The sequence below is a fragment of the Theropithecus gelada genome, chromosome 20, assembly GCF_003255815.1.
Source record: "Theropithecus gelada isolate Dixy chromosome 20, Tgel_1.0, whole genome shotgun sequence".
Lineage (NCBI taxonomy): Eukaryota > Metazoa > Chordata > Mammalia > Primates > Cercopithecidae > Theropithecus > Theropithecus gelada.
This window is the reverse complement of record NC_037688.1, coordinates 51,590,629-51,615,997: the sequence shown is the minus strand read 5'-3', so window position 1 is coordinate 51,615,997 and position 25,369 is coordinate 51,590,629. Positions and strand designations below refer to the sequence as shown.

Below are 25,369 nucleotides of genomic sequence, written 5' to 3'. Positions count from 1 at the left end.
TCAGCTCTAATGAGTACAAGGCTGGTTCGTTTATTTCTGGATAAAGAGCGAGGGTGTGAGCTGTTGCACCTGCTCCTGGCTGTGGGGCTTCTCTGGGACCCCTCCTGGCCTCCGCGGGGCCCTGAGCTTTATGAGGGACGCCTTCCACTGCAGCCACCTGTCCGGAGATGCGGCACGTGGCCCCTGCACCCCTGCCCCACCCCCCACAGCCCACCTGCTGCCCGCGGGCCCCCAGCCCCAAACCCCGACCCTTTGGACCCAAAGGCCCAGGAGGCCGCGCCGGGATCCCTGCTGCCCACCTCACCGCCTGGTACACGCCCCAGCAGTTCACGGGTACCACCTCGTTTGACGCTGTGTCCTTGATGAAGACTCGCAGCCTTGCCAGGGATGGGAGCAGCTTCCGGCTGCCCAGCGGCGCCTGCGGGTCCTCCTCACTGCGCAGCCGTAGCACGCTCTCCTGCAGGGCGGCCATCTCCTGTGTGCGCTGTGGGACGGGGATGCCCGTGTCACCCAGGAGCCAGACCTCCGGGCAGGGGACGCCAAACGGGGTTTATCTCCCACCGAGAGCCTGGAAGTCATTTATCTTCAGGGAAACCATGCCCATTGCCAGACACTTGGACAGATGGACACTGGCGCCTGCAGCAAGGCAGGCGGGGAGGTGGCAGGGCCGAGGGAGTGGGTGGGAGCTGGGCGGTGCCGGCCGGGCAGGGCCGCCTTCTCACCAGCCGGGCCTCAGTGTTGAACCTGAGGTTCTGGATGGTCTTGCTGGCCTGGACGCAGTTTTCCAGCTTCATTATTTGGTTCTGAAACTAAACACGGCCCCAATTAAGCCACAGACAGGGCCAGTCTGCTGGCATCCTGCTGTCCCCACGGGCGCCCCCATATCCGCTTACAGCTTGGGCAGGGGCCACCCGCTGAGACACTGGTCCTCGCCCTCCCCCCCACCCCCGCAGGGCCTGGGACAAGCTCCGCTGAGGAAGGGGCAGCCTGAGAGTGGCCCTGCGGGGGCCTGGCCAGGGCTCAGGGTTGTTTCAGCCCTCGTGGCTGCACACGGACACCCCAGCGTGGGGGCTGCAGGCAAAGTGCCTCCGCTTAGAACTTCAGAGGCTGAGACAAGCTGGGGTGGCCCAGGGCAACTGGGTTTGTTTTTTGTTTTTGAGACAGAGTTTCGCTCTTGTCGCTCAGGCTGGAGTGCAATGGTGCGATCTCGGCTCACTGCAACCTCCACCTTCCGGGTTCGAGTGATTCTCCTGCCTCAGTCTCCCAAGTAGCTGGGACTACAGGCGCCCGCCACCACGCCTGGCTAATTTTTGTATTTTTAGTAGACATGGGGTTTCTCTGTGTTGGTCAGGCTGGTCTCAAACTCCCGACCTCAGGTGATCCGCCCGCCTCGGCCTCCCGAAGCGCTGGGGTTATGGGTATAAGCCACCGACCGCGCCTGGCCTCCGACAGGTGGTTTTCTGAGCGTCTCCTGCCGGCTGGAAAACGCCCCCTAGGCCGGGGGTCCTGCCTCTCTGCACGGCTGCCCAGTCTGAACCCAGTGGCTCCCCCTCTCTCCCAGCTGGATGCGGGCAGACCCAGGACTACCGTGGCCAGCTTGCCCTGCATCTCCGCGATCTTCCGCCCAGGGCTATCTTCCTTCAGCAGCTGCACGGACGACAGCAGCGTGGCCAGCTCCTGCCGCAGGGCCCCAACCTCGAACTCCCTGCGGGCACCAGAGGCTGGGGCTGGCTGTGGGGTGTGCTCGGGGATAGGGCCAGGACCGGGGACACAGGCTACTCCCACAGCCACCACAGGGTTAAGGAGGCTCGAGGGGGCTCAGCTCTGTCACCCCTCCAGGAGGGAAGGTGGTAGAGGGAGAGTTCTCAGAGGCTGCCCCAGGGTGGCAGGGTGAGCTCAGTGCTGGGCCGGGCCCAGGCTCAGGGGGAACAACAGATCTGTCATGACACCAGGGGGCTTGTGGAGAGCAGCGTGGGGACTGGCCCCGCCCAGTGACGGTCAGCAGAGCCCCTGCCCCTCTCCCAGGGCCCCGGAGGCTGTACCTGGCCTTGCCTTCGGCGGAAATCCTGAGGTCCGAATCACTCTTGTGGAGCAGGCACTTGTCCGAGACGCCCTCTATCTGAGCACAGAGCCGGGAGCGGGCACAGTCTAGGACCAGCCTTGGCCTCGGCGCCCACACAGTGAGAGGGAGGAGGCGAGAGGACGGGCGCGGTGGGGGAGGGTCCCGCGCCAAAGTACCCCGAGTCTGGCTGTGCCTTCGCCCACCTGCTGGGGGAGGCCATCCACCTTCTCCCGCACCCCCCGCAGGTGCGCGGCAACCTCCTTCTGCCACCTGGCCAGGTCCTCCAGAGACTTCCTCTCTGCACCTTCCCATTCGGTCTTTGCCTGGGATACAGATGCCCAGTGAGGGACAGAGCCCAGAGAGGGAGGACAGACGGATGGATGGACAGACATGGGGAGCTCTGGGGGCAGGCGGCCCTCACCCCCACTTCCGACTCTGAGACATTTGTGCACAGGCCTGCAGGCAGCTGGGATGGCCTGGCCAAGCACGCTCTGGAGACACACATGCCAGGCAGGGCCTGGGCAGCCGAGGGCCCGTGGGGGCTGTTCCGACCACACAGGTGCCCGAGGGAGGCAGGGCAGGCCCCAGTGGGATCCAGCCCCAGGACACAGGGTGTCGCCCACTCGCAGCAGCACGCATGCCTCAGGGGATGAGCCGGAACCGGGGAGCGGCGCCCACACGATGCACATTACGCCCTGGTGGGAGGGCGAAGCTCTGTGCACGAGGCCCCGAGGAGCGGGAAACGGGATGCCCGCGGGTGTTACCGCCGCAGCGGCCGCGCAGTGCATGGCGCCATTTCCTGGAAATGTCCAGAACAGGCACCCCCGCGACAGGCAGGGACCCGGCAGTCGCCAGGGGAAGTGGGGATGGGAATGACGGCGGACGGACGGGGCTGGGGTTCTTTCTGGCAGAGGAATGCTCTGAAACTGTGAATAGACACACGGAACTCATGGAACCGTATGCATTCGCGGGTGAACCGTGTGGGGAGTGAGTCCGTTTCAACAGAGCTGTTACAAAGTGAACAAGAGCAGGATGGGCGGAGGCCGCCTGTCTGCCCCTCTGTGGCTACCCGCATGGCTTGGCCGTGGGCCGAGGCTGCTCAGCGGCCGTCCCGCCCCACACAGGAGTCTCTGGAGCTCGGGGTCTCCTGGGCCCTGGGGACAGTCACTGGGTGATGGGAGGCTTGGGACTGGCCTGTCCAGCCTCTCCCCTGGGGACAGTGGTGGGCTGAGAGCCGGCGGGGTGGGGACTCCCCATAGCCCTGCCTGCCCTCTGCTGCCTGGCGCACCTCAGACAGCCTGAGGCCCAGCATCTGCTCCTGCAGATCCAGCCGGCTGCTCAGAGCCGGGAGGCGGCCACTCAGCTCCTTTAACTGCCCGGCCAGCTGCGCCACCGATGCCTCCAGAGCCCGGTTTTTCTCTCGGAGCTGAAGGGGGACAGGTGGGTGCAGGGAGGCCTGGGTGAGCGCCCATCCTGTGTGCACAGGGGACCCCGCTGGGGACATGTTGCGCTACCCCCTCACCAGCACCAGCTCGCCATGCATCTCCTGCCGGGCCAGCTCGCGGGCCAGCTGTGCGGCCTCCAGGTTCTCCTGCACATAGGCAGCCAGCTCCCCGGCCCGGCTCTCCTCCAGGCGCCCCTTGGCATCCCTAGGGGTTGGGGGACACATAGATGCCCTCAGCAGAGCCTGCCCACCCCTCAGCCTTGGGCTAGGGAGGGAAGCTTGGCTGTAGGCTCCGGAACCTCCCAGGAGACCCTGGGATCGGAAGATGGGGTGCGGTCACAGTGCCACCACGACAGGGGTTCACTCCCCATGGCCACAGCCGAGTGCCCCAGGGAGAGCAGGCTAGGTGAGGGACGGGAGGCCCCACGGGAGCACGGGAGGGAGGAGGAGCCGCACCGTCCGGCTGCAGCCCTCGGGGTCAAGCACTCTGCTGGGGGGAGGCAAGGTCATTCCCCGCTGAGTCGGCCACCGTGGCCCCCTCCTGAGTGGGACTTGGGGGTCTCCCCACCTGACAGCACCTGAGGCCCCAGGACACCCACCAGGCCTTCGCCTCAGCCAGCAGGACGCGGTTCAGCGATGCCTGGTTCTGCTGCACGAACTTGGTCAGCTGGGCCACGGCGGCATCCAGGCCCTGGCACTGCTCCAGGAGGTGGCTCTCCTGCCAAGGGGTGGAGGCCGCCCTGAGACCCACACCCCGGCCCCGGCCCCACCTGTCCGCCGCCCGGCCGGCCCCACCTCATGCTGGCCCTGCAGGGCCTGCAGGCGCTCCTCCATCAGCCCCCGAAGCTTCTCCCACCGGCTCTCCAGCTCGCCCCGCAGGCTGCCCTCCAGCCTCAGCCGCGAGCTCTCCGAGGCCTTCATTCTCTGTGGCGAGACCCCACGGTCAGCCGCAGGTCTGCGTCTGGAAAGTGGGGCGGGGCAGGCCGGCCGCGGGCAGGCTCCCACCTTCTCCAGGGCCAGGAAGCTCTTCTGCAGGAAGCCGCACAGCTTGGCCTCCCTCTTCAGGAAGCGCAGGCTCACCTCTTCGCCGAGCTTGGTCACCTGGGCCTGGGGCGGAGGCACATTGTCCCGTGTGCAGCCTCTGCTGGACACGCAGCCCGTCCCCCTCCTGCCTGTGGGCTCCATCAGAGTTGGGGTCCCCTGCTGTCCCCGAGCCCAGCAGAGCCAGGCCCGCCACACCCTCAGCCAGAAGAAAGCCAGGGCAGGCAGGACCACTCTGTACCCAGACGACCGACCAGGCTTGGGTTCGTGAAGCACTGGAAGGCCACGCTCACGTGGGGACCAGACACACTTGGCACCCACCACCGATGCCGCCCAGGGAAGGCCCCCCAGCCACCACCAGGCCCCGACAGGGAAGCAGGGATGTCACACGGGTGTCCCCATGCACGGGGAGCCAGGCAAGCTGGGCAGAGCCTCGGGGCCTTGTCTCCACCCCAACAGCTGCTTTCCTGCTGCACTGAGGGTCTGAAGGTGAGGGGAGAGGGGAGGTGCAGCCGACCCAGTCCCTGCGTCTCATACACCCAAAGGGCAGGCAGGCGGCACAGGCCCTTCCTCAGCCACGGAGAGGCGCCTCCCGGAAGCTTCCTCTCTGGACGAGCCCCTGCTGGCCTCCTGCCCCCCAGGAAGCACCTTAGACTAGACATTTTTCTGTAAAAAGCCAGATGGTACAAGTTCCACCCTCGTGGGATCTCTGTTGTAACCCTCTCAGCACGGCGGTTACAGCCCCCACAGGAGACAATGACAACATGTAAAAAATGTTCCTGTGTGCCAATAAAACTTTATTTACAAAAACAAGCAGTGGCTGGCACAATGACTCACACCTGTAATCCCAGCACTTTGGGAGGCCGAGGCGGGTGGATCACCTGAGGTCAGGAGTTCAAGACCAGCCTGGCCAACATGGTGAAACCCTATATCTACTAAAACTACAAAAATTAGCCAGACATGGATAGCTGTCTGTAATCCCAGCTACTCTGGAGGCTGAGGCAGGAGAATCACTTGAACCTGGGAGATGGAGGTTGCAGTGAGCTGAGATCAGGCCACTGTACTCCAACCTGGGCGACAGAGCGAGACTGTCCGGGAAAAAAATAAATTAAAAAAAAGGCCAGGCGCGGTGGCTCACGTCTGAAATCCCAACACTTTGCGAGGCCGAGGCAAGCAGATCATGAGGTCAGGAGATCGAGACCATCCTGGCTAACATGGGGAAAGCCTGTCTCTACTAAAAATATAAAAAAATTAGCCGGGCATGGTGGTGGGCACCTGTAGTCCCAGCTACTCGGGAGGCTGAGGCAGGAGAATGGCATGAACCCAGGAGGTGGAGCTTACAGTGAGCTGAGACAGCGCCACTGCACTCCAGCCTGGGTGGCAGAGTGAGACTCCGTCTCAAAAAAGAAAAAGAGGCCGGGCGCGGTGGCTCAAGCCTGTAATCCCAGCACTTTGGGAGGCCGAGACGGGCGGATCACGAGGTCAGGAGATCGAGACCATCCTGGCTAACACGATGAAACCCCGTCTCTACCAAAAGATACAAAAAACTAGCCGGGCGTGGTGGCGGGCACCTGTAGTCCCAGCTACTCCGGAGGCTGAGGCAGGAGAATGGCGTGAACCCGGGAGGCGGAGCTTGCAGTGAGCGGAGATCCGGCCACTGCAATCCAGCCTGGGCGACAGAGCGAGACTCCGTCTCAAAAAAAAAAACCAAAAAACAAAAAAGAAAAAGAAAAGAAAAGAAAACTTTTTGGGAGGCTGAGGCAGGAGGATCACTTGAGCCTATAGGAGTTTGAGACCATCCTGGGCAACACAGTGAGACCTCGTCTCTACGAAACATCAAAAAATGAGCCAGGCAGGCCGGGCGCCGTGGTTCACGCCTGTAATCCCAGCACTTTGGGAGGCCGAGGCGGGCAGATCACGAAGTCAGGAGATCGAGACCATCCTGGCTAACACGGTGAAAACCCGTCTCTACTAAAAATACAAAAAATTAACCAGGTGTGGTGTCGGGCACCTGTAGTCCCAGCTACTTGGGAGGCTGAGGCAGGAGAATGGCGTGATCCTGGGAGGCGGAGCTTGCAGTGAGCCGAGATCGCACCACTGCACTCCAGCCTAGGCGACAGAGCGAGACTCCGTCTCAAAAGAAAAAAAAAAATTAGCTGGGTATGGTGGCATGCACCCACAGTCCTAGCAACTTGGAAGGCTGAGGCAGGAGGGTCACTTGAACCTGGGGGGCTGAGGCTGCAGTGAGCTGTGATCGTAGCACTGCACTCCAGCCTGAGCAACCAGGCAATACCCCGTCTCAAAACCAGAGACGAGGGTCGGCCTGACTCTGGCCCTCTGCCTCTGGCCCTAGAGAACACTCAGACACCCAGGCTCAGGGAAAGGCAGCCGCCCTCGTGAGCGGCAGCTCCCCCACACCTGGCACCTTGGGAATCCTCAGCCCAGCACCTCTGCCTGCCCCACACAGCCACTCAATAACTTCCCAAAGGGCAGTGAGAGGGAGGCTGCCAGCTCCAGGTAGCAGAGCTATGTGGGCGACTGCTGGGGCGTCCCGGCAGTCCTGGCCCCGCACCCAGCGTACTGCCTGATGCGCACGGGAGCTGGCTGCAGTCCCCGGTCTCTATTTGTGGAGCTCAGACCTGAGTTGCTGAAATGTGCGGCTGCCCGGTCCCCTCCCCACCCGTAGCGAAGGCCCCTGCTGAGGCCACAGCGGGAGGAGGAGCCGCTCCGGCCCCATGGGTGGGACCCTGGGTTCTAGGAACTCGTGTCAGGGAAGGCGAACTCCGCTTTGCATGCAGGGAAAGGTGGAGCCTGAAAGTGGCCGTGGAAGGGGCTTCAGGGCTGCGTGCGATCTGTCGATCCAGGCAGGCGCCGGCTGTGTGGGGAGGGGTGGAGGCGGCAGGACACAAGCAGCTTCCTGGGACGAAGGACACCCAGATGCGCAGCTGCCGGCCCCACGTGGCGACTCAGCTTTTTATTTTTATTTATTTATTTATTTATTTATTTATTTTTTTTTTTTTGAGACGGAGTCTCGCTGTGTCTCCCAGGCTGGAGTGCAGTGGCGTGATCTCAGCTCACTGCAAGCTCCGCCCCCCGGGTTCACGCCATTCTCCCGCCTCAGCCTCCCAAGTAGCTGGGACTACAGGCGCCCGCCACCACACCCGGCTAGTTTTTTGTATTTTTTTTTAGTAGAGACGGGGTTTCACCATGTTAGCCAGGATAGTCTCGATCTCCTGACCTCGTGATCCACCCGCCTCGGCCTCCCAAAGTGCTGGGATTACAGGCTTGAGCCACCGCGCCCGGCCAGCTTTTTATTTTTTGAGATGGGGTCTTGCTGTGTTGCCCAGGCTGGTCTTGACTTCCCAGGCACAAGTGACCCTCCTGCCTCGGCCTGCCAAAGTGCTGGGATTACAGGCGTGAGCCACTGCACATGGCCTGAGCTTTTGTTCTTTTGTTTTGTTTTGTTTTTTGAAATGGAATCTCGCTCTGTCACCAGGCTGGAGTGCAGTGGTGTGATCTCGGCTCACTGCAACCTCCTCCCCCTGGGTTCAAGCGATCCTCCTGCCTCAGCCTTCCAAGTAGCTGGGACTACAGGAGCCCGCCAGCACGGCCGGCTAATTTTTTGTATTTTTAGTAGAGATGGGGTTTTGCCACGTTGGCCAGGCTGGCCCTTGAACTCTTGACCTTGTGATCTGCCTGTCTTGGCCTCCCAAAGTGCTGGGATTACAGGCGTGAGCCACTGCGCCCGACTGGCCTGAGCTTTTGAAATGGGGCATGTATGGCTGAGGAACTGAGTTTTACATCGTCTACAGCTGTAGCTGATTTCAATGGACACGGCCGTGATGGTTGGGGTGTCCTCCTCGGCCCTCTGGGCGGCCCCCACCGAAGGCTGGGCCTGGTGGTACCTGCATCCTGGCCACCTCCAGGTCCACCCTCCGGCTGCTGTCCTCCTGGTTCTTCTGCAGGGCGCCGCAGGCCACCTCCCGGCCCTGCTCCTCCTGCTGCAGCAAGTCGGTCAGCTTGGCCAGCCTAGAGAAACCGGCTGCAGTCACACCAGCCCAGCTGGCCGGAGGACCCAGCAGGGTGAGGCTGACCCACAGGCTGGCCAGGCAGGAGGTGTACGACCCCCACCCCCTGCCCCCAGGAAAACAGAGGAACGAGAAACACAGCACTGGTGGGGGGGAAGGGCTGCTGTGAGTCTCTTCCCCACAGAGGGTCCGCAGCGGGCCCAGGCTCCCAGCACACTCGGCACTGAGGGCGGGTGCCCCGCTGGGTCACAAGGACACACAGCAGGGAGACCCGTGTCTTGGCTCGGCCAGGGACTCTCAAACGACCCCAGGCAAGCTCCAGAGCCAGCCGCGGGCGATGGGCACCCACCTGAGGCCGGCCTCCTGCTCGGCGCCCCTTCTCTCTGCCTCCTGCTGCGCCTGCCTCCTCCTGAGCTGAGTCAAGGCTTCCCGGACCTCCACCAGCCTGGGACACAACAAGCCACTCCCGAGAGGCCCAGGGGCTGAGCAGCCTCTGGGGGCTGTGGGTCCGGCCAAGGGGCCCCTGAGGCCACCTCCCACGGCTTTCCTGGGCCTCTGAGGGCCGCCCAGGCACGTACAAACCCGGCCCTTTCTAGCTGGACCTGGATGTGTATCCCTTACTCCAGCGACACCCGCGGGAGATGTGGATCCCCCAACGCACCTGCCACTGCTTTCCCCCGCCGCCCCCCCGCCCCGGGCCTGTGCCCCTGCGTGTGTGGGAGGTACCTTTTGTCCAGGGCCTGCATCTGGTTCTGGAGACCAGAGAACTGCGAGGAGGAAGAGGAGGCTGTGGGCTGGACCTAGGCCCGGGTCTGGCACCTGGCCCTGGAGTCCACCCAGCTCTGGCACCACTGGCCCCTGGGAGCTCTGGGTCTGGACAGCAGGGGTGAGCTGGGCTCCAGGCCCAGAAGCAGCTGCCCCCAACACCCAGGAAAGGGGCAGCTCCACGTGTGGGTGAGGGAGCCGCTCACCTCGGGCGCCTCCTTCTCAGGGGCCTGGGCTGCCGGCCGCACCTCCTGCTGCCGCTGCCTCAGCTCTGAGCCCTGTAGCTGCACGCGGGCCCGCACCTGGAGCAGCTCCCGCAGCAGGCTCCGTGTGGTGCGCTCACAGCGCTGCTTGTGCTCCCGCAGGCACGCCACCTCGGCCTGCAGCTCCACCACCCTGGCCAGGGCGAGAGTGGGCGAGTCTGGCGGTGACCGCCGTGGAGACAGAGGCACCACCTCGACCTGCAGCTCCACCACCCTGGCCAGGGCGAGAGTGGGCGAGTCTGGCGGTGACCGCCGTGGAGACAGAGGCAGAGGCGGCGGCGCGGTGTGGTCCTCCCGCCCCAGCGTCCCCCGCAGGGCTCACCACTGCTCCAGCTGGTTCCAGCGTTTGGCGGTGTCCTGCTCAGGGACAGAGGCCGTGGATGGCGGGTGGCTGGACTCATACCTCTCCGAGAGCTCCTCCAGGCTCAAGGTCTCGGGGCTGGTCAGGTCTCCTGCCAGGAGGAGCCCCAGGTCTTCCAGGGTGATGGCGCTCAGCTGGGAAGGGCCCGATGCCCCTGAGGGGCCACTGTCGGCCGGCTCTGCAAGGAGGTGTCTTGGGAGTTCGCCCCTTGGGGTCCAGCTCCCACTGGAGCTTACGGGAACGGGGCCCCAAACCCCTGCAGGACCCTTGCCCACCACCCAGAGCTCAACACGTCTCCCTGGGTCACACAGGATCCAGAGGGGCTTGGCTCAGACAAGTCCAGGGCCCTGCCTGAAGACACACAGCACCCCACCTGGCCAGCGTGTGGGAGCCCGGGGTCAGAAGCAGAGCGGTCCCCACCCTCACACCTGTGGCAGGCCCCTCCCCGGGCCCGCTCCTCCGCTCCGCCCTCAGCTCCGGCTCACCTGACATGGCTGCTGGGCTGCACCGGCCACTCTGCCCGCGGCTGTGGCCTGGGCCTGGGGCCTCTCAGCTTGCCCAGAGCTGGGCACAGGCTGGGGGGTCAGGGGCCAGAGGAAGTCCCGTGAAAGCTCCGGGCCTTGAGGGACGAGCTGCTGCCGTCGTCTGGCTGCCTTCCCAGGGACCGTGGTTCACAGAGGGTCAGATGATGAACTGGCACTAAAACGGACGGTGCTGCACCACAGCTCTCCTCAGGGAGCCCCTAAAAGACGGCACTAAAGGGAAATTCTGCCAGTGAGTGGAGTTGAGAATAGTGTGTTTATTTGTTCATTCACTCTGGATGGAGGGATAAAAGGGCTGAGATTTCACTTCCAGTGTTGAGTGCTTTGTCTGGTTAATCAGGGCCCTGGGGCCGGGATCACTTCAGGTCAGGAGGGCAGAACCAGCCTGGCCAACACGGTGAAACCCCGTCTCTACTAAGAAATACAAAAAAAAACTAGCCGGGCGAGGTGGCGGGCGCCTGTAGTCCCAGCTACTCGGGAGGCTGAGGCAGGAGAATGGCGTGAACCCGGGAGGCGGAGCTTGTAGTGAGCTGAGATCTGGCCACTGCACTCCAGCCTGGGCTACAGAGCCAGACTCCGTCTCAAAAAAAAAAAAAAAAAGAAAGAAAATCAATATTGTGCGCTAACTGTAATACAAAGAAGACATAAAAAGGTTATTTATAATAACATATTTCAATACATAATTGCACAGTGGCTCACGCCTGTGATCCCAGCACTTTGGAAGGTCAAGGCAAGCAGATCACTCGAGCTCAGGAGTTCAAGACCAGCCTGGGTAACATGGCGAAACACCATCTCTGCAAAAAAATACAAAAATTCTCCAGGTGTGGTGGCATGCACCTATAGTCCCAGCAACACAGGAAGCTGACATGGGAGGATGGCTTGAGCCCAGGAGGCAGAGGTTGCAGTAAGCCGAGATTGTGCCACTGCACTCCAGCCTGGGCTACAGAGCGAGACTCTGTCTCATTAAATAAATAAATAAATAAATAAATAAATAAAGCAGTAGTCAGTTGCTAGCAACTATACATAGCAAAATCATGCCTGTTACAGCTGCAGATTCTGATTGATACATGCATGTTGTGCAGGTGACTCAAATACTACCAATGCCATTGCCATCAATAATGTAATTTTCTGAAATGGTATAACCAACCTCTCGCACAGTGTCTGGTACTCAGTTAAAATGCAGTGGGTTTTTTTTTTTTTTTAATGAAAAAAATCTGAAAGCCAATGAGAACTATAAAATATTTTTAAAAGAGATGTATCTGGATCAGTCTTTAGGAAGATGTAAGACTCTCAAAAAAGGATGAGCTTCAGGGTCTGGGTTATTTTCATCTTTGGCTCATCTCCCATTCCTACCCCATGCTTATAAGTAGTAGGCACTCAATACACGATTTTAAATTGAATTGATTTGAATCAAATAATTTCTGCAGCAAAGTGTCCATGGGACCCTTTGGTGTGACATTTTCTAAGGGCATAGCTCCAGGAAAGTGCTATTAACGGAAGAGAATTACTTATCCCAGTGCTCAAAGTCAGTCCTATCTCTATTTCACATGTGCAGGACCCTGGAGTCCAGAATGGAATGTTCTGGGTCCAGCTCTGTTGCAAAGAAAGCTACATGCTATTAGATCATCCCAAGATTGACTAGCAACAAGAACAAAGGCCCACAGTAATAGAAGTCTTTAACAAAAACACACTCTATGTAGCTGGCACAAAACATGTTCCAAATTTTGGCTGGCTGTTTGAAGGACATCTTCAGGACCTTAGCATAGTGCCTGGCACATAAAAGCCCCTGAACAAGTATGTGCTGAATGGATGAATGAACAGCAGCCGTCGAAAACGGTGCCTGAGAGAAAACAATGAAATAGCAAAATTCTAGCGTGTGTTATACCAGAACCAGATCTGCCACTCTTAGTTTTCAGTTTGAAGAACTGTCAAGCCCCCTGACTCAAAAGCAAGCACTCAGACCACACATCCAAAACAAAACAAAACAAAACAACAAAAAAGTAACATATGCATGTGGTTACAAAGAAGTGCATAAGAACTTTCAGATGAAAAGGAATAGCTTCTTGACTGTTTTCTTCTCCCTCTCATCCTCAGTTCCGTTGCCCAAGACAAAAAATTTGTGACAGGCCAGGCGCGGTGGCTCACGTTTGTAATCCCAGCATTTTGGGAGGCCGAGGCGGGTGGATCATAAGGTCAGGAGTTTGAGACCAGCCTGACTAACACAGTGAAACCCCACCTCTACTAAAAATACAAAAATTAGCTGGGCGTGGTGGCAGATGCCTGTAATCTCAGCTACTTGGGAGGCCGAGGCAGGGGAATCGCTTGAACCTGGGAGGCAGAGGTTGTAATGAGCCAAGATCGTGCCACTGCACTCCAGCCTGGGCAACAGCTAGACTCCATCTCAAAACAAAAAATAAAAAACAAAAAAAAAATCTGTGGCATTACATTCATTTCCACCATTATCCATTGTTTTGTTTTGTTTTCTCCATTTAATCACTGATATGATTGAGAAAGACTCACACTTTGAGGCCAGGCTCAGTGGCTCACGCCTGTAATCCCAGCACTTTGGGAGGTTGAGGTGGGCTGATCACTTGAGGTCAAGAGTTCGAGACCAGCCTGGCCAACGTGGCAAAGTCCCGTCTCTACTAAAAATACAAAAAATTAGTTGGGCGTGGTGGCAGGCACCTGTAATCCCAGCTATTCAGGAGGCTGAGGTGAGACAATCACTTGAACCCAGGAGGCAGAGCTTGCAGTGAGCCCACACCGAGCCGCTGCACTTCAGCCTGCGCGACAGTGTGAGACACTATCTCAAAACAAAACAAAACAAAACAAAACAAAACAAAAACCTCGTCTTGTGAACAAAATGTAGGAAAAGAAGCAAAAGTAATTGTGGTTTCTGGTTTAGCGACTGCAATTGTGTTTCCCCCCCAAGAAAATTCTATGATAGAGCTGTTTTTCGTCTAAAAAAGAAACCTGAACAAAATCAATTAAGCATTATTATTATTATTATTATTTTTTTTTTATTTTATTTTTTTTGAGACGGAGTCTCGCTCTGTCGCCCAGGCTGGAGTGCAGTGGCGGGATCTCAGCTCACTGCAAGCTCCGCCTCCCGGGTTCACGCCATTCTCCTGCCTCAGCCTCCAGAGTAGCTGGGACTACAGGTGCCCGCCACCTCGCCCGGCTAGTTTTTTGTATTTTTTAGTAGAGACGGGGTTTCACCGGGTTAGCCAGGATGGTCTCGATCTCCTGACCTTGTGATCCGCCCGTCTCGGCCTCCCAAAGTGCTGGGATTACAGGCTTGAGCCACCGCGCCCGGCCGCATTATTATTATTTTTGAGATGGAGTTTCGCTCTCGTTGCCCAGGCTGGAGTGTAATGGCGCGATCTCGGCTCACTGCAACCTCCACCTCCTGAGGGGGGTTCAAGCAATTCTCCTGCTTCAGCCTCCCCAGTAGCTGGGATTACAGGCGTGAGCCACTGTGTCCAGCCTAATTAAGCACTATTATACAAAAATGAGTTCTGGCCTCAGTAGTGTGGAAGTAGGGAGAAACTAGAGAGATAGACGAACTACTGAGTCCTGGTACCTCTGAGCAAGTTTCAAGGACCTATGTAAAGTTCCCTCTGCAAAACTCTCATCCTGTTAAAACTTGTGAATCCCGAAAATCTGAGGGAGGTCTCAGTTAATTTAAAAAGTTTATTTTGCCAAGGTTGAGGATGCGTGCCCTGAGGACATCCTGAGGACATCCTGAGGACATGTGCCCAAGGTGGTCAGAGCACAGTTTGGTTTTCTACATTTTAGGGAGACATGAGACATCAATCAACATATATAAGATCACCATGGGTTTGGTCCGGAAATGGGGGCTTTCCAGGTCATGGGTAGATAGGGGACAAACGGTTGCATTCTTTTGAGCTTGCTGTCTTTCCTTCCTCCCTCCCTCTCTCTCTTTTTTTCTTTATTTTTATTTATTTATTTTTTTGAGGCAGAGTCTCACTCTGCCGCCCAGGCTGGAGTGCAGTGGCACGATCTTGGCTCACTGCAAGCTCTGCCTCCCAGGTTCACACCATTCTCCTGCCTCAGCCTCCTGAGTAGCTGGGTCTACAGGCGCCCGCCACCACACCTGGCTAATTTTTTGTATTTTTAGTAGAGACAGGGTTTCACCGTGTTAGCCAGGATGGTGTTGATCTCCTGACCTCGTGATCCGCCCACCTCAGCCTCCTGAAGTGCTGGGATTACAGGCGTGAGCCACCGCGCCCAGCATGCCCTTCCTTTCCTTCATACGGAGTTTCCCTCTTTCACCCAGGCTGGAGTGAAGTGGCCCGATTTCGGCTCACTGCAACCTCTGCCCCCGGTTCAAGCGATTCTCCTGCCTCAGCCTCCCAAGCAGCTGGAATTACAGGTGCCCACCACCACGCCCGGCTAATTTTTATATTTTTAGTAGAGACAGGGTTTCTCCATATTTGCCAGGCTGGTCTTGAACTCCTGACGTCAGGTGATCCACCCGCCTTGGCCTCCCAAAGTGTTAGGATTACAGGCATGAGCCACCACGCCCGGCCTGGATTTTCTTTATTATTATTTATTTTTATTTTTATTATTATTATTTTTTTATTTCATTTTATTTTTTTTGAGACGGAGTCTTGCTCTGTGCCCCAGGCTGGAGTGCAGTGGCGCGATCTCGGCTCACTGCAAGCTCCGCCCCCGGGTTCACGCCATTCTCCTGCCTCAGCCTCCCGAGTAGCTGGGACTACAGGCGCCCGCCACCTCGCCCGGCTAGTTTTTTGTATTTTTTTTAGTAGAGACGGGGTTTCACCGTGTTAGCCAGCAATTCTCCTGCCTCGGCCTCCCGAGTAGCTGGGATTACAGGCGCCCGCCACCATGCCTGGCTAATTTTTATGTTTTTAGTAGAGACGGGGTTTCGTCATGTTGGCCAGGCTGGTTTGGAACTCCTAACCTCAAGTGATCCGCCTCTGCTTCCCGAAGTACTGGGATTACAGGTGTGAGCCACCGCACCCAGCCTCTTGAGTTTCTGATTAGCCTGTCCAAAGGAGGCAATCAGATACGCATTTATTTTAGTGAGCAGAGGGGTGACTTTGAATAGATTGGGAGACAGGTTTTCCCACAGCAGTTCCCAGCTTGACTTTTCCCTTTAGCTTAGGGATTTTGGGGTCCTAAGATATGTTCTTTTGACGAAATTAATCTCAGAAACCAAGATTTATTTTCTTATTGGAATTTTAAAAGTTTTGCTCTTGCATTAAAAAAAGAGAGTGCATGTGTGTTTCGCTTTAATTATTATTTGCTGCATTTTGGAACTGAGTCAGGCAAATCATTTTTGTTCCTAGGCAAGTGGCTTTGATCTTCAAAATCTACCCAGTCTCTGGGGCACTGCTGTCTCCTTTCACAAGGTCCTAATTCCCACTGAAACCTGTCTGTAGTATTTGTGGCTTGGGGCCACTTCAAGATTTCAAATTTCAGCCTCAGACTAAGGGAGGAGACCACCCCTCATATTGTCTTATGCCCAATTTCTGCCTCCAAAGAAAGAAGAGGTAAAAAACTAAAAGGCAGAAATGAAATCCACAGGCAGACAGCCCGGCGCGGCGCCCTGGGCCTGGTAGTTAAAGATCGACCCCTGACCTAATCGGTTCTGTTATCTACAGATTACAGACATTGTATAGAAATGCACTGTGAAAATCCCTACCTTGTTTGGTTCCGATCTAATTACCGGTGCATGCAGCCCCCAGTCACGTACCCCCTGCTTGCTCAATCCCGACCCTCTCACACGCACCCCCTTAGAGGTGTGAGCCCTTAAAAGGGACAGGAATTGCCCACTCCGGGAGCCCAGCTCTTGAGACTGAAGTCTTCTCTACGCCCCCCGGCCGAATAAACCCCTTCCTTCTATAACTCGCTGTCTGAGGAGATCTGTCTGCCGCTCGTCCTGCTGCAAGACTCCAATCCCCTGGCGGGATCCGGGAGACCCAGCCCGATGCGGCCCCCGCCGACCTGGCGGGGATTTTAACGTCGCGGTCATGACGGTTCGCGGAGCCCTGGAGCCCAGGCGCGTCAGCCCCGCCCCCTGGGTGCGTCGGCCCCGCCCCGCGGGCTCGTCAGCCCCTCCCCCCGGACGCGTCAGCCCCTCCCCCCGGACGCGTCAGCCCCTCCCCGCGGACGCGTCAGCCCCTCCCCCCGGACGCGTCGGCCCCTCCCCCCGGCGTCGCTCGCGTCGCCTGCGCTGACTCAGCTCTTCCGGTCACCGCCATCACTGCCAGTGGTTCCCGACTGTAGTGAAGGTGCGGAGGCCAAGTCACAGCTCAGTAATGCTGGAGCTGCCGGCATCCCGGGGCTTCTCCAAATCAGTGGTGTTGCTGGACCCACCATGACTCAGCCGCTTCCGCTCCGGCCTCAGCGGTGCTCTGGCCTCTGCCGGCGACGCCCTGCCGCCTGCCCACTGCCCCGGGGGGCCACAGCGCGCTCGCTTCCGCCCTTAGGTGACCTTCCAAGCCCCTGACAAGGTTTGGCAGCTTGATCAAGGGTCCCTGAGCCCCACTGCTTAGGCCCTGCAAGGCCCTTCTCTGTACATTGAGGAGCTGAGGTCTCCGCACAGGAAAGTATCCTCACCCTGCGATGCAAGAAGGAAGCCTCAGATTGAGGCAACTGAGGCCTGGGACAGCCGCGGGTCCTGAGAGCCCGATGGACCTACTTGGGAAGTTCGGCGTTACCGTTTGCGGATGTGTGACACTCCCCCACTCCTACCCCCACCCACTCAACAGAAGTGAGGATGATTCCAGGCCACCTTGTTGATCCACTTTGTTGTTGGCATTGGCTAGCACGTAGCAGGAACTCAGCAAATCTCAGCTTTTGTTTGTATTTTCTTTCTTTTTTTTTTTTTTTTGTTTGAGACGGAGTCTCACTCTGTCACCCAGGCTGCAGTGCAATGGCGCGATCTCGACTCACCACAACCTCCGCCTCCCGGGTTCAAGCGCTTCTCCTGCCTCAGCCTCCTGAGTAGCTGAGACTACAGACGAACGACACCACTCCCAGCTGATTTTTGTATTTTTAGTACAGACGGGATTTCACCACGTTGGCTAGGATGGTCTCAATCTCTTGACCTCGTGATCCGCCAGCTTTGGCCTCCCAAAGTGCTGGGATTACAGGCGAGAGCCACGGAACCCAGCCTGTATTTTCTTTGCAATGCCTTTTCAATGTAGTTCTTGCTCTCCACGGTCAGGGTCACCTCAGCAACTTCCTAACTGGTTTCGCCACATTCCCATCCAACCTCATACAATGACCAGGTGCATTTTTATGGCACACTGTATTCTGCAAGCCATTCCTCTGTGCAAGAAAACTTCATACTCTGTTGTCTTTTGGTTAGACTGGAAAGTCCTTTCACTGATATTTAAAGCAGTCCAGCATAGTCTGGCTCCCATCCTTCCCATAAATATTTTAGGCCTGCCCTGCACCCTGTATTGTGGCACTCGGATTCTTGCCCTCCAGAGCTCTAGTGAGGGGAGATAAATATATCACCCCCTGGCTCTTACCATCCACATCGCAGGGGGGTGAGGCACCCCCCGCGATATGGGGAGTAAGAGCCACCGCCTCTCCCCGCCTGGCTATTAACGATCTACGGTGGACTCACAGCCTGTTTACGATGTTGTGAGTAGTAACATCTCTCCCTCTGGAAATTATGAACTATTTCACAGACGGGTGTGTATTGGCAGTAATATCATCCTCTTCCTCCCTGAATATTAAGAACAGTGTCACAGGAGTGTTTCTACTCCCTGCCATACTGGGTATCATGTCTTCCTCTCCCACGTTGAAGTTAGAAACAGTGTCACTGGGGGCCTGTACACCTTCTGTGATATTTAAAGTAATATCATCCTCTTCCCTCCAGGATCATGGCAACAATATCCCTGGGAGGTGTACACTTTCTGCCATATATGTAGCAATATCCTCCCCTCCGCCTTGCAATATTATTAAGGACCATCTCACACGGGGGTGTACAACCCTTGCAGTATTGGGAATATTATTATCCTCTTTCCCCCCTGCATATGTGGAAAAATACCAGAGTGAGTGTACACCTCCTGCGATATGGGGATTAATAGCCTCTTCTCCCTTTCTGGATATTAGAAACAATATCACACGGGGATTTACACGTTCTTCGATATCTGGAGCAATGTCATCCTCTCCTGTTTTGAATGGCAAGAACAATAGCTCAGGGGATGTACACCCCCTGCCATATTGGGAGTAATATTACACTCTCCCCTCCTTGACATTAGGAACAAAATCCCAGCGTGGGTGTACACCTCCTACTACATAGAAAGTCATACTGTCCTCTCCCTTCCTGGATTTTAGGAACAATGTCACAGGGTGGGTGTAGACAGCCTGCGATATTGAACGTAATGTCATCCTCTCCCCCACCGGATGTTAGGAACAATATCACAGAAGGGTTGTTCACTCTCTGCGATATTGGGAGTAATATCACTTTCGCCTTCCCTGAATATTAGGAGCACTATCCCCGGGTGGATGTACACCCACTGTTAAATTGGGAGTAATGTCATACTCTACCCCCTGGATATTAGGAGCAGTATCACAAAGTGGGTGTACACCCACGGCGAGACTGGGGGTAAATACCATGCTCTCCCTCCCCGGATATTAGGAACAACATCACAGGTGGGTGTACACCCCCTGCACTACAAAGAATAATATTATCTTCTCTTCCTTTAGCTCTTGAGAACAATATCACATGGTGGGGGGGGGTACATCCCTGCACTGTTGGGAGTAATATCATTCTCTCTTATTCTGGATTATAGGAAAAATATCACAGGCGGTGTGTACAGCCCCTGTGATACTGAGACTAATATCATCCTCTCCCAACATGGGTATTAGGAACCACATCACAGGGGGCGTGCACACTTCTTCGATATTGGTAGTGATATCATCCTCTCCTCCCTGGATATAAAGAACTACATGACAGGCGGGGTGGTCACCCCCCGCGATAAGGGGAGTAATATCGCTCCCTGGATATTGGGATCCACGGTGGACACACAGCGTGTTTACAATTTTGTGAATAATATCATCTCCCCCTCTAGAGATGGCGAACAATGTCAAAGACGGGTGAACACCCTCTGCAATATAGGGAGGAATATCACCCTCTCCCCAGCCCTGGATGTTAGGAACAATATCAAAGGAGTGTTTATGACCCCTGCGTTATTGGGAGTAATACCATCCTCTCCCACGTGGAAATTAGGAACAGTATCACCGGGGGCGTGTACACCCCCTGCGATCTTGAAAGTAATATCATCGCCTGTAATCCCAACACTTTGGGAGGCCGAGGCGGGTGGATCACGAGGTCATGAGATTGAGACTATCCTGGCTAACAAGGTGAAACCCCATCTCTACTAAAAAATACAAAAAATTAGCCGGGCGAGGTGGCGGGCGCCTGTAGTCCCAGCTTCTTGGGAGGCTGAGGCGGGAGAATGGCGTGAACCCGGGAGGCGGAGCTTGCAGTGAGCCGAGATCGTGCCGCTGCACTCCAGCCTGGGCGACAGAGCGAGACTCCGTCTCAAAAAAAAAAAAAAAAAAGTAATATCATCCTCTTCCCTCCTGGATCATGGGAACTCTATCGCTGGGGGTGTACACTTTCTGCGATATTGGGAGTAATATCATCTTCTCCGGCTTGGAATATTAAGGACAATATCACGGGGGTGGGGAGTGTACACCTTGTGCAATATTGGGAATATTATCCTCTCTCCCCTGCATATTAGGAAAGCTCTCACAGAGTGGGTGTTCACCTCCTGCGATATGGGGAGTCATATCATCTTCTCCCCTTCTGGATATCAGGAACAGTATCACACAGGGGTGTACACTTTCTGCAATATTTCAAGTAATATCAACCTCTCGGCCTTTGAATATTAAGATCAATATCACAGGGTGGATGTACACCCCCTGGCGTATTGGGAGTAATATCAGCCTCTCCCCTCCACGGATATTAGGAACAATATCCCAGGGTGGGTGTGCACCTCCTGCTCTATAATGGGAGAGGATGATAATTACCCCCAATGTCGCGAGAAGTGTACAGCCGCCTGTCGTATAGTCCGTAATACCTAGGTGGGGAGAGGATGATATTACTGCTCATATCACACGAGTTGTAAAACCCCTTCGATATTTTGTCTACAATCCCGAGGGGAGAGGATGATACTACTCCCGATATTGAAGAAGGTGTACACCCCCCTGTGACATTATTCCCAACATCCACGTTGGGAGATGATGACATTACGCCCAATATTGCAGGGGATGTACACCTACCCTGGGATATTGTTCCTTATGTGGAGAGGGGGAGAGGATGATATTACTCCCAATATTGCAGGGGCTGTACAATCCTCCTGTGATATTGTTCTGAGTATCCTAGGGAAGGGAGGATGATACTACACCCAATATCGCAGCGGGTGGACACCCACCCAGTGATACTGTTCTGAAGGTACTCCACCTCCCCCCACCAGGGATATTGTTCCTCATATCCGGGGGAAGAGAGGATAACATTATGCCCAATATCGCAGGGGGTGTACACACCCTCTGTGATGTTGTTCCTAGTATCCAAAGGTAGAGACGATGACATTACTGGGCATATCGCAGGGGGTGTACACCCTGCTGTGATATTCTTTTTGATATTCGGCAGGGGGAGAGGATAACATTGATCCCAACATCGCAGAAGGTGTACAGACCCCTGTGATGTAGTTCCTAAGGTACAGAGAAAAGAGAATAATATTACGCTCGATATCACAGGGGGTGTAACCCCCCCACCCCCCATATATTGTTCCTAATAGGCAGCGGGGTAGAGGCTGATGTTACTCCCAATATCGCAGAAGGTGCACACACCTGTGATATAGTTCCGAATATCCAGCGGGAAAGAGGCTGATGTTACTCTGGATGTCACAGTGGGTGCACACCCCCGACCCCCCGTGGTATTGTTCCTAATATCCCGGTGCGAAGAGGGTGATGATATTGCTGACGATATCGAAGGGGGTGGGCAACTCTTCTGTGATGTGGTTCCTGATATCCAGGGGGTGAGTGGACGCTATTACTCCCAATAACGGAGGAAGTGTACACCACCCTGTGATTTCGTCCTTAATAACCACATGCGGAGAGGTGATATCACTCCCAATATAGCAAGGGGTGTACACCCTGCGTGTGATACGAATCGTAAAATCGAGAAGAATGTCATTCACTAATGACATTGCTTCCAAAATACACGGGGTGTACACCTGCTCTGTGATATTGCTGCTATCATCTAAAGGAAGAGATGATGATATTACTCCCAATACGGCAGAAGGTGTACACCCCTCCATGATATTGCTCCTCACAACTCGTGGGGGAGAGCATGACAGTACTTGAGATATGACAGTGGCTCTACACCCCATGTGTGATATAGCTCCTAATTTCCAGTAGCTAACATAGGATGTGCCTCCCAACAGAGTAGCGGGTGGACACTCGCCCTGTGACATATCCCCGAATATTCAGGGAAACCAAGGATGACATTACCCCAAATCTCGCAAATCTCTCAAAAAGTGTACACCCATGGTGTGATATGGTCCCTAATATGAGAAGGTGCAGAGGATGCTATTAGTTTTCATATCGCAGGCTTTGACACACACCCTGTGAAATTGTCACCGATACCAGAAAAAAAGAGAATGGTAATAACGGACACAGAATGCAGTAGGGTGAGGCACCCCCAGTGAGGTGGGGAGTAAGAGCCACCCCCTCTCCCCCCCAGCTCTTATGATCCACCTTGCAGGGGGGTGAGGCACCCCCGGCGATATGGGGAGTAAGAGCCACTCCCTCCCCCACACTGGCTCTTTGGGTTGAATCTGGAGTCTACAGTTTCCTAGATTTAACATGATTGTCTAACAACAAATACTCTAGATGAAGTTAATAGACAAATAGCAGACTCTGTAAAGGTATTTACCACATCTAAACGCCACAGAGCATCATTATTAGGTATACACGTGGAATTCCTATAAGCCAATACAAATAAGACTGAAAAAAGTGGGAAAATATTAATAGGTAATTCATAGAAGAGGAAGCTTGAATTCCTGGATAGGACGTAAAGAGATATTGGCCAGCCACAGTGGCTCACGACTATAATCTTGGTGCTTTGGGAGGCCAAGGAAGGAGGATTGTTTGAGGTGGAGAATTCAAACCCAGCCTGGGCAACTTAGCAAGACCATAGTTCATAGTTCTGCAGGCTGAACAAGAAGCACAGCGCCAGCATCTGCTCCTGGTGAGGCCTCAGCAAGCTTACAATGGTGATGGAAGGTGAAGGGGGGGCTGGCGTGTCCCATGGTGAGACAGGGAACGGGAGAAGGGAGGAAGCCACAGGCTTTTTTAAACAAGCAGATTTCCTGTAAACTCATACGGCGAGACGTCAATCATGACAGTGAGAACGGCATAAAGTCGTTCAGGAGGGATCAGTCCCCAGGAAGCAAAATGCCTCCCACCGAGTCCAGCCTCCAACAGTGGGGATTACATTGCAACATGAGATTTGGAGGGGACAAATATCCCGATGTGTCAGCTGTGTTCCCAGTTCTAGGTTTACATTTCAGAGTACGTTCTTCATCACATTTGGTGGTGGTGTTGCAGGGACAAGTAGGCAGCAACCCAGATACCTATCACGAGGTCAATGGAAAAGACAAAAGTAGGATATTCACATCACGGAGGGCTGGGACTGTGGCTCACGCCTTTAATCTCAGCACTTTGGGAAGCTGAGATGGGAGGATCACTGCAGGCCAGGAGTTCAAGACCAGCCTGGGCAACAAAATGAAACCTTGTTTCTACCAAGCGAGACTCTGTCTAAAAAAAAAAAAAAATCCGGCCGGGCGCGGTGGCTCAAGCCTGTAATCCCAGCACTTTGGGAGGCCGAGACGGGTGGATCACGAGGTCAGAAGATCGAGACCATCCTGGCGAACACGGTGAAACCCCATCTCTACTAAAAAAATACAAAAAACTAGCCGGGCGATGTGGCGGGCGCCTGTAGTCCCAGCTACTTGGGAGGCTGAGGCAGGAGAATGGCGTGAACCCGGGAGGCGGAGCTTGCAGTGAGCTGAGATCCGGCCACTGCACTCCAGCCTGGGCAACAGAGCGAGACTCTGTCTCAAAAAAAAAAAAAAAAAGAATCCAAAAAAAAAAAATTCAAAGCTAAACGTGTTTATGTATTTATTTATAGGGGGAGACAGAGTTTCACTGTCACCCAGGCTGGAGTGCAGTAGCACGATCTCTCGGCCCACTGCGACTTCTGCCTCCAGGTTCAAGCAATTCTCGTGTGTCAGACTGCCAAGTAGCTGGAACTCCAGGCACACGCCACCATGCCTGGCTAATTTTTTGTATTTTTAGTAGAAACGGAATTTCACCATGTTGGTCAGGCTGGTCTCGAACTCCTGACCTCAGGTGGTCCGTCCGACTTGGCCTCCCAAAGTGCCGGGATTATAGGCGTGAGCCACTGTACCCAGCCAGCTTTCAAGATTTATTTTCTTTATCTTTGGTTTCCAACTGTTGGACTATCATGTGGCTAGGTATGACTGTCTTTATTTTTGCCTTTTAATATTTTTTACCATTTATGAAATTTGTTGAACTTCTTACATCTATTCTTTTATCAGAATATATTTTGTTGCCTTGATTTCCTCAGATTTGGCCTGTCAGAGGCTCTGCAAGCTGGCTCCTGTGTCCTTGTAACGTCATCTGTTCTTATCAAATATGGAGAACTTTTGGCCTTTTTTTTTTGGAGATGGAGTCTTGCTCTGTTGCCCTGGCTGGAGTGGTGCAATGGCATGATCTCGGTTCACTGCAACTTCTGCCTCCTGGGTTCAAGTGATTCTCCTGCCTCAGTCTCCTGAATAGCTGGGATTACAGACAACTGCCACCACACCTGGCTAATTTTTGTATTTTTAGTAGAGATGGGGTTTCACCATTTTGTCCAGGCTGGTCTCGAACTCCTGACCTCAGGTGATCCACCTGCCTCAGCCTCCCAAAGTGTTGGAGTTACAAGCGTAAGCCACCACGCCCGGCTACATTTATTTCTTCAAATAGTTTTTTTCTGTTCCAATTGCACCCTCTTTTCTTTCTGGGACTCCAGTTACATATATATTAGGTCATTTGATAATGCTCTAAAAGTCCCTGAGGCCATTTTTCTTGTTTTTAAATTCGTATAAATTTAAGGGGTGTCTGTTCATTTTTCTATAATTTCTCAACATTCTGTTCTTCAGAATGAAAACTTTCTATTGGCCTATTAAGCCATATATAATCTGCTGTAAATCCCATCCAGTGAATTTTTTTATTTTAGCTATTGTAATTTTCAGTTTTAGAACTTCCATTTGGTTATTTTTTGTGGTTTCTATTTCTGTTAACCCATTAAGATTATACTTTTCTTTCTTTCCCTAAATATATTTTCCTTTAATTTTTGCACTTATTTATGCTAGCTCCTTTAAACTCTTTTTCTATTTTTTTTTTTTTTTCCAAGACGGAGTCTCGCCCTGTTGCCCAGGCTGGAGTGCAATGGTACGATCTTGGCTCACTGCAACCTCTGCCTCGCAGGTTCAAGTGATTCTCCTGCCTCAGCCTCCCGAGTAGCTGGGAACACAAGCACACACCACCATGCCCAGCTAATTTTTTTTTTTTTTTTTGTATCTTTTGTAGAGACAAGGTTTCACCATGTTGGTCAGGCTGGTGTTGAACTCCTGACCTCATGATCCGCCCGCCTGGGCCTCCCAAATTGCTGGAATTACAGGTGTGAGGCACTGCGCCTGGCTTTGTGTGTGTGTGTGTGTGTGTGCGCGCGCGTGTGTGTGTGAGAGAGAGTGTCTTGCTCTGTCACCCAGGCTGG

General features: G+C 54.8%; 1 protein-coding gene across 1 annotated transcript; it reads right to left on the bottom strand.

Annotated features, from left to right (window-relative positions):
- Positions 1-10: 10 nt before the first annotated feature.
- Positions 11-10,621, bottom strand: CCDC154 (coiled-coil domain containing 154). The gene is made up of 17 exons (XM_025371078.1): positions 10,450-10,621; positions 9,926-10,142; positions 9,547-9,736; positions 9,302-9,342; positions 8,925-9,020; positions 8,453-8,576; positions 4,512-4,613; positions 4,302-4,430; positions 4,106-4,224; positions 3,585-3,711; positions 3,351-3,488; positions 2,266-2,385; positions 2,043-2,119; positions 1,588-1,705; positions 723-809; positions 300-484; positions 11-157 (listed from the first exon to the last, which is right to left on the bottom strand). The coding sequence occupies exons 1-17, from the start codon at positions 10,454-10,456 to the stop codon at positions 31-33; spliced, it is 2,004 nt and encodes a 667-aa protein (XP_025226863.1). The 5' UTR covers positions 10,457-10,621; the 3' UTR covers positions 11-30.
- Positions 10,622-25,369: the final 14,748 nt, after the last annotated feature.

What these genes read in the sequence shown, in the direction of transcription:
- CCDC154 (XM_025371078.1), bottom strand. An exon ending in CCCTGCAGGGCCAGCATGAG is followed by an intron (nt 4,225 to 4,301) that starts GTGGGGCCGGCC and finishes ACCCCTTGGCAG; the next exon opens with GAGAGCCACCTCCTGGAGCA. An exon ending in TGCATGGCGAGCTGGTGCTG is followed by an intron (nt 3,489 to 3,584) that starts GTGAGGGGGTAG and finishes GTCCCCCTTCAG; the next exon opens with CTCCGAGAGAAAAACCGGGC.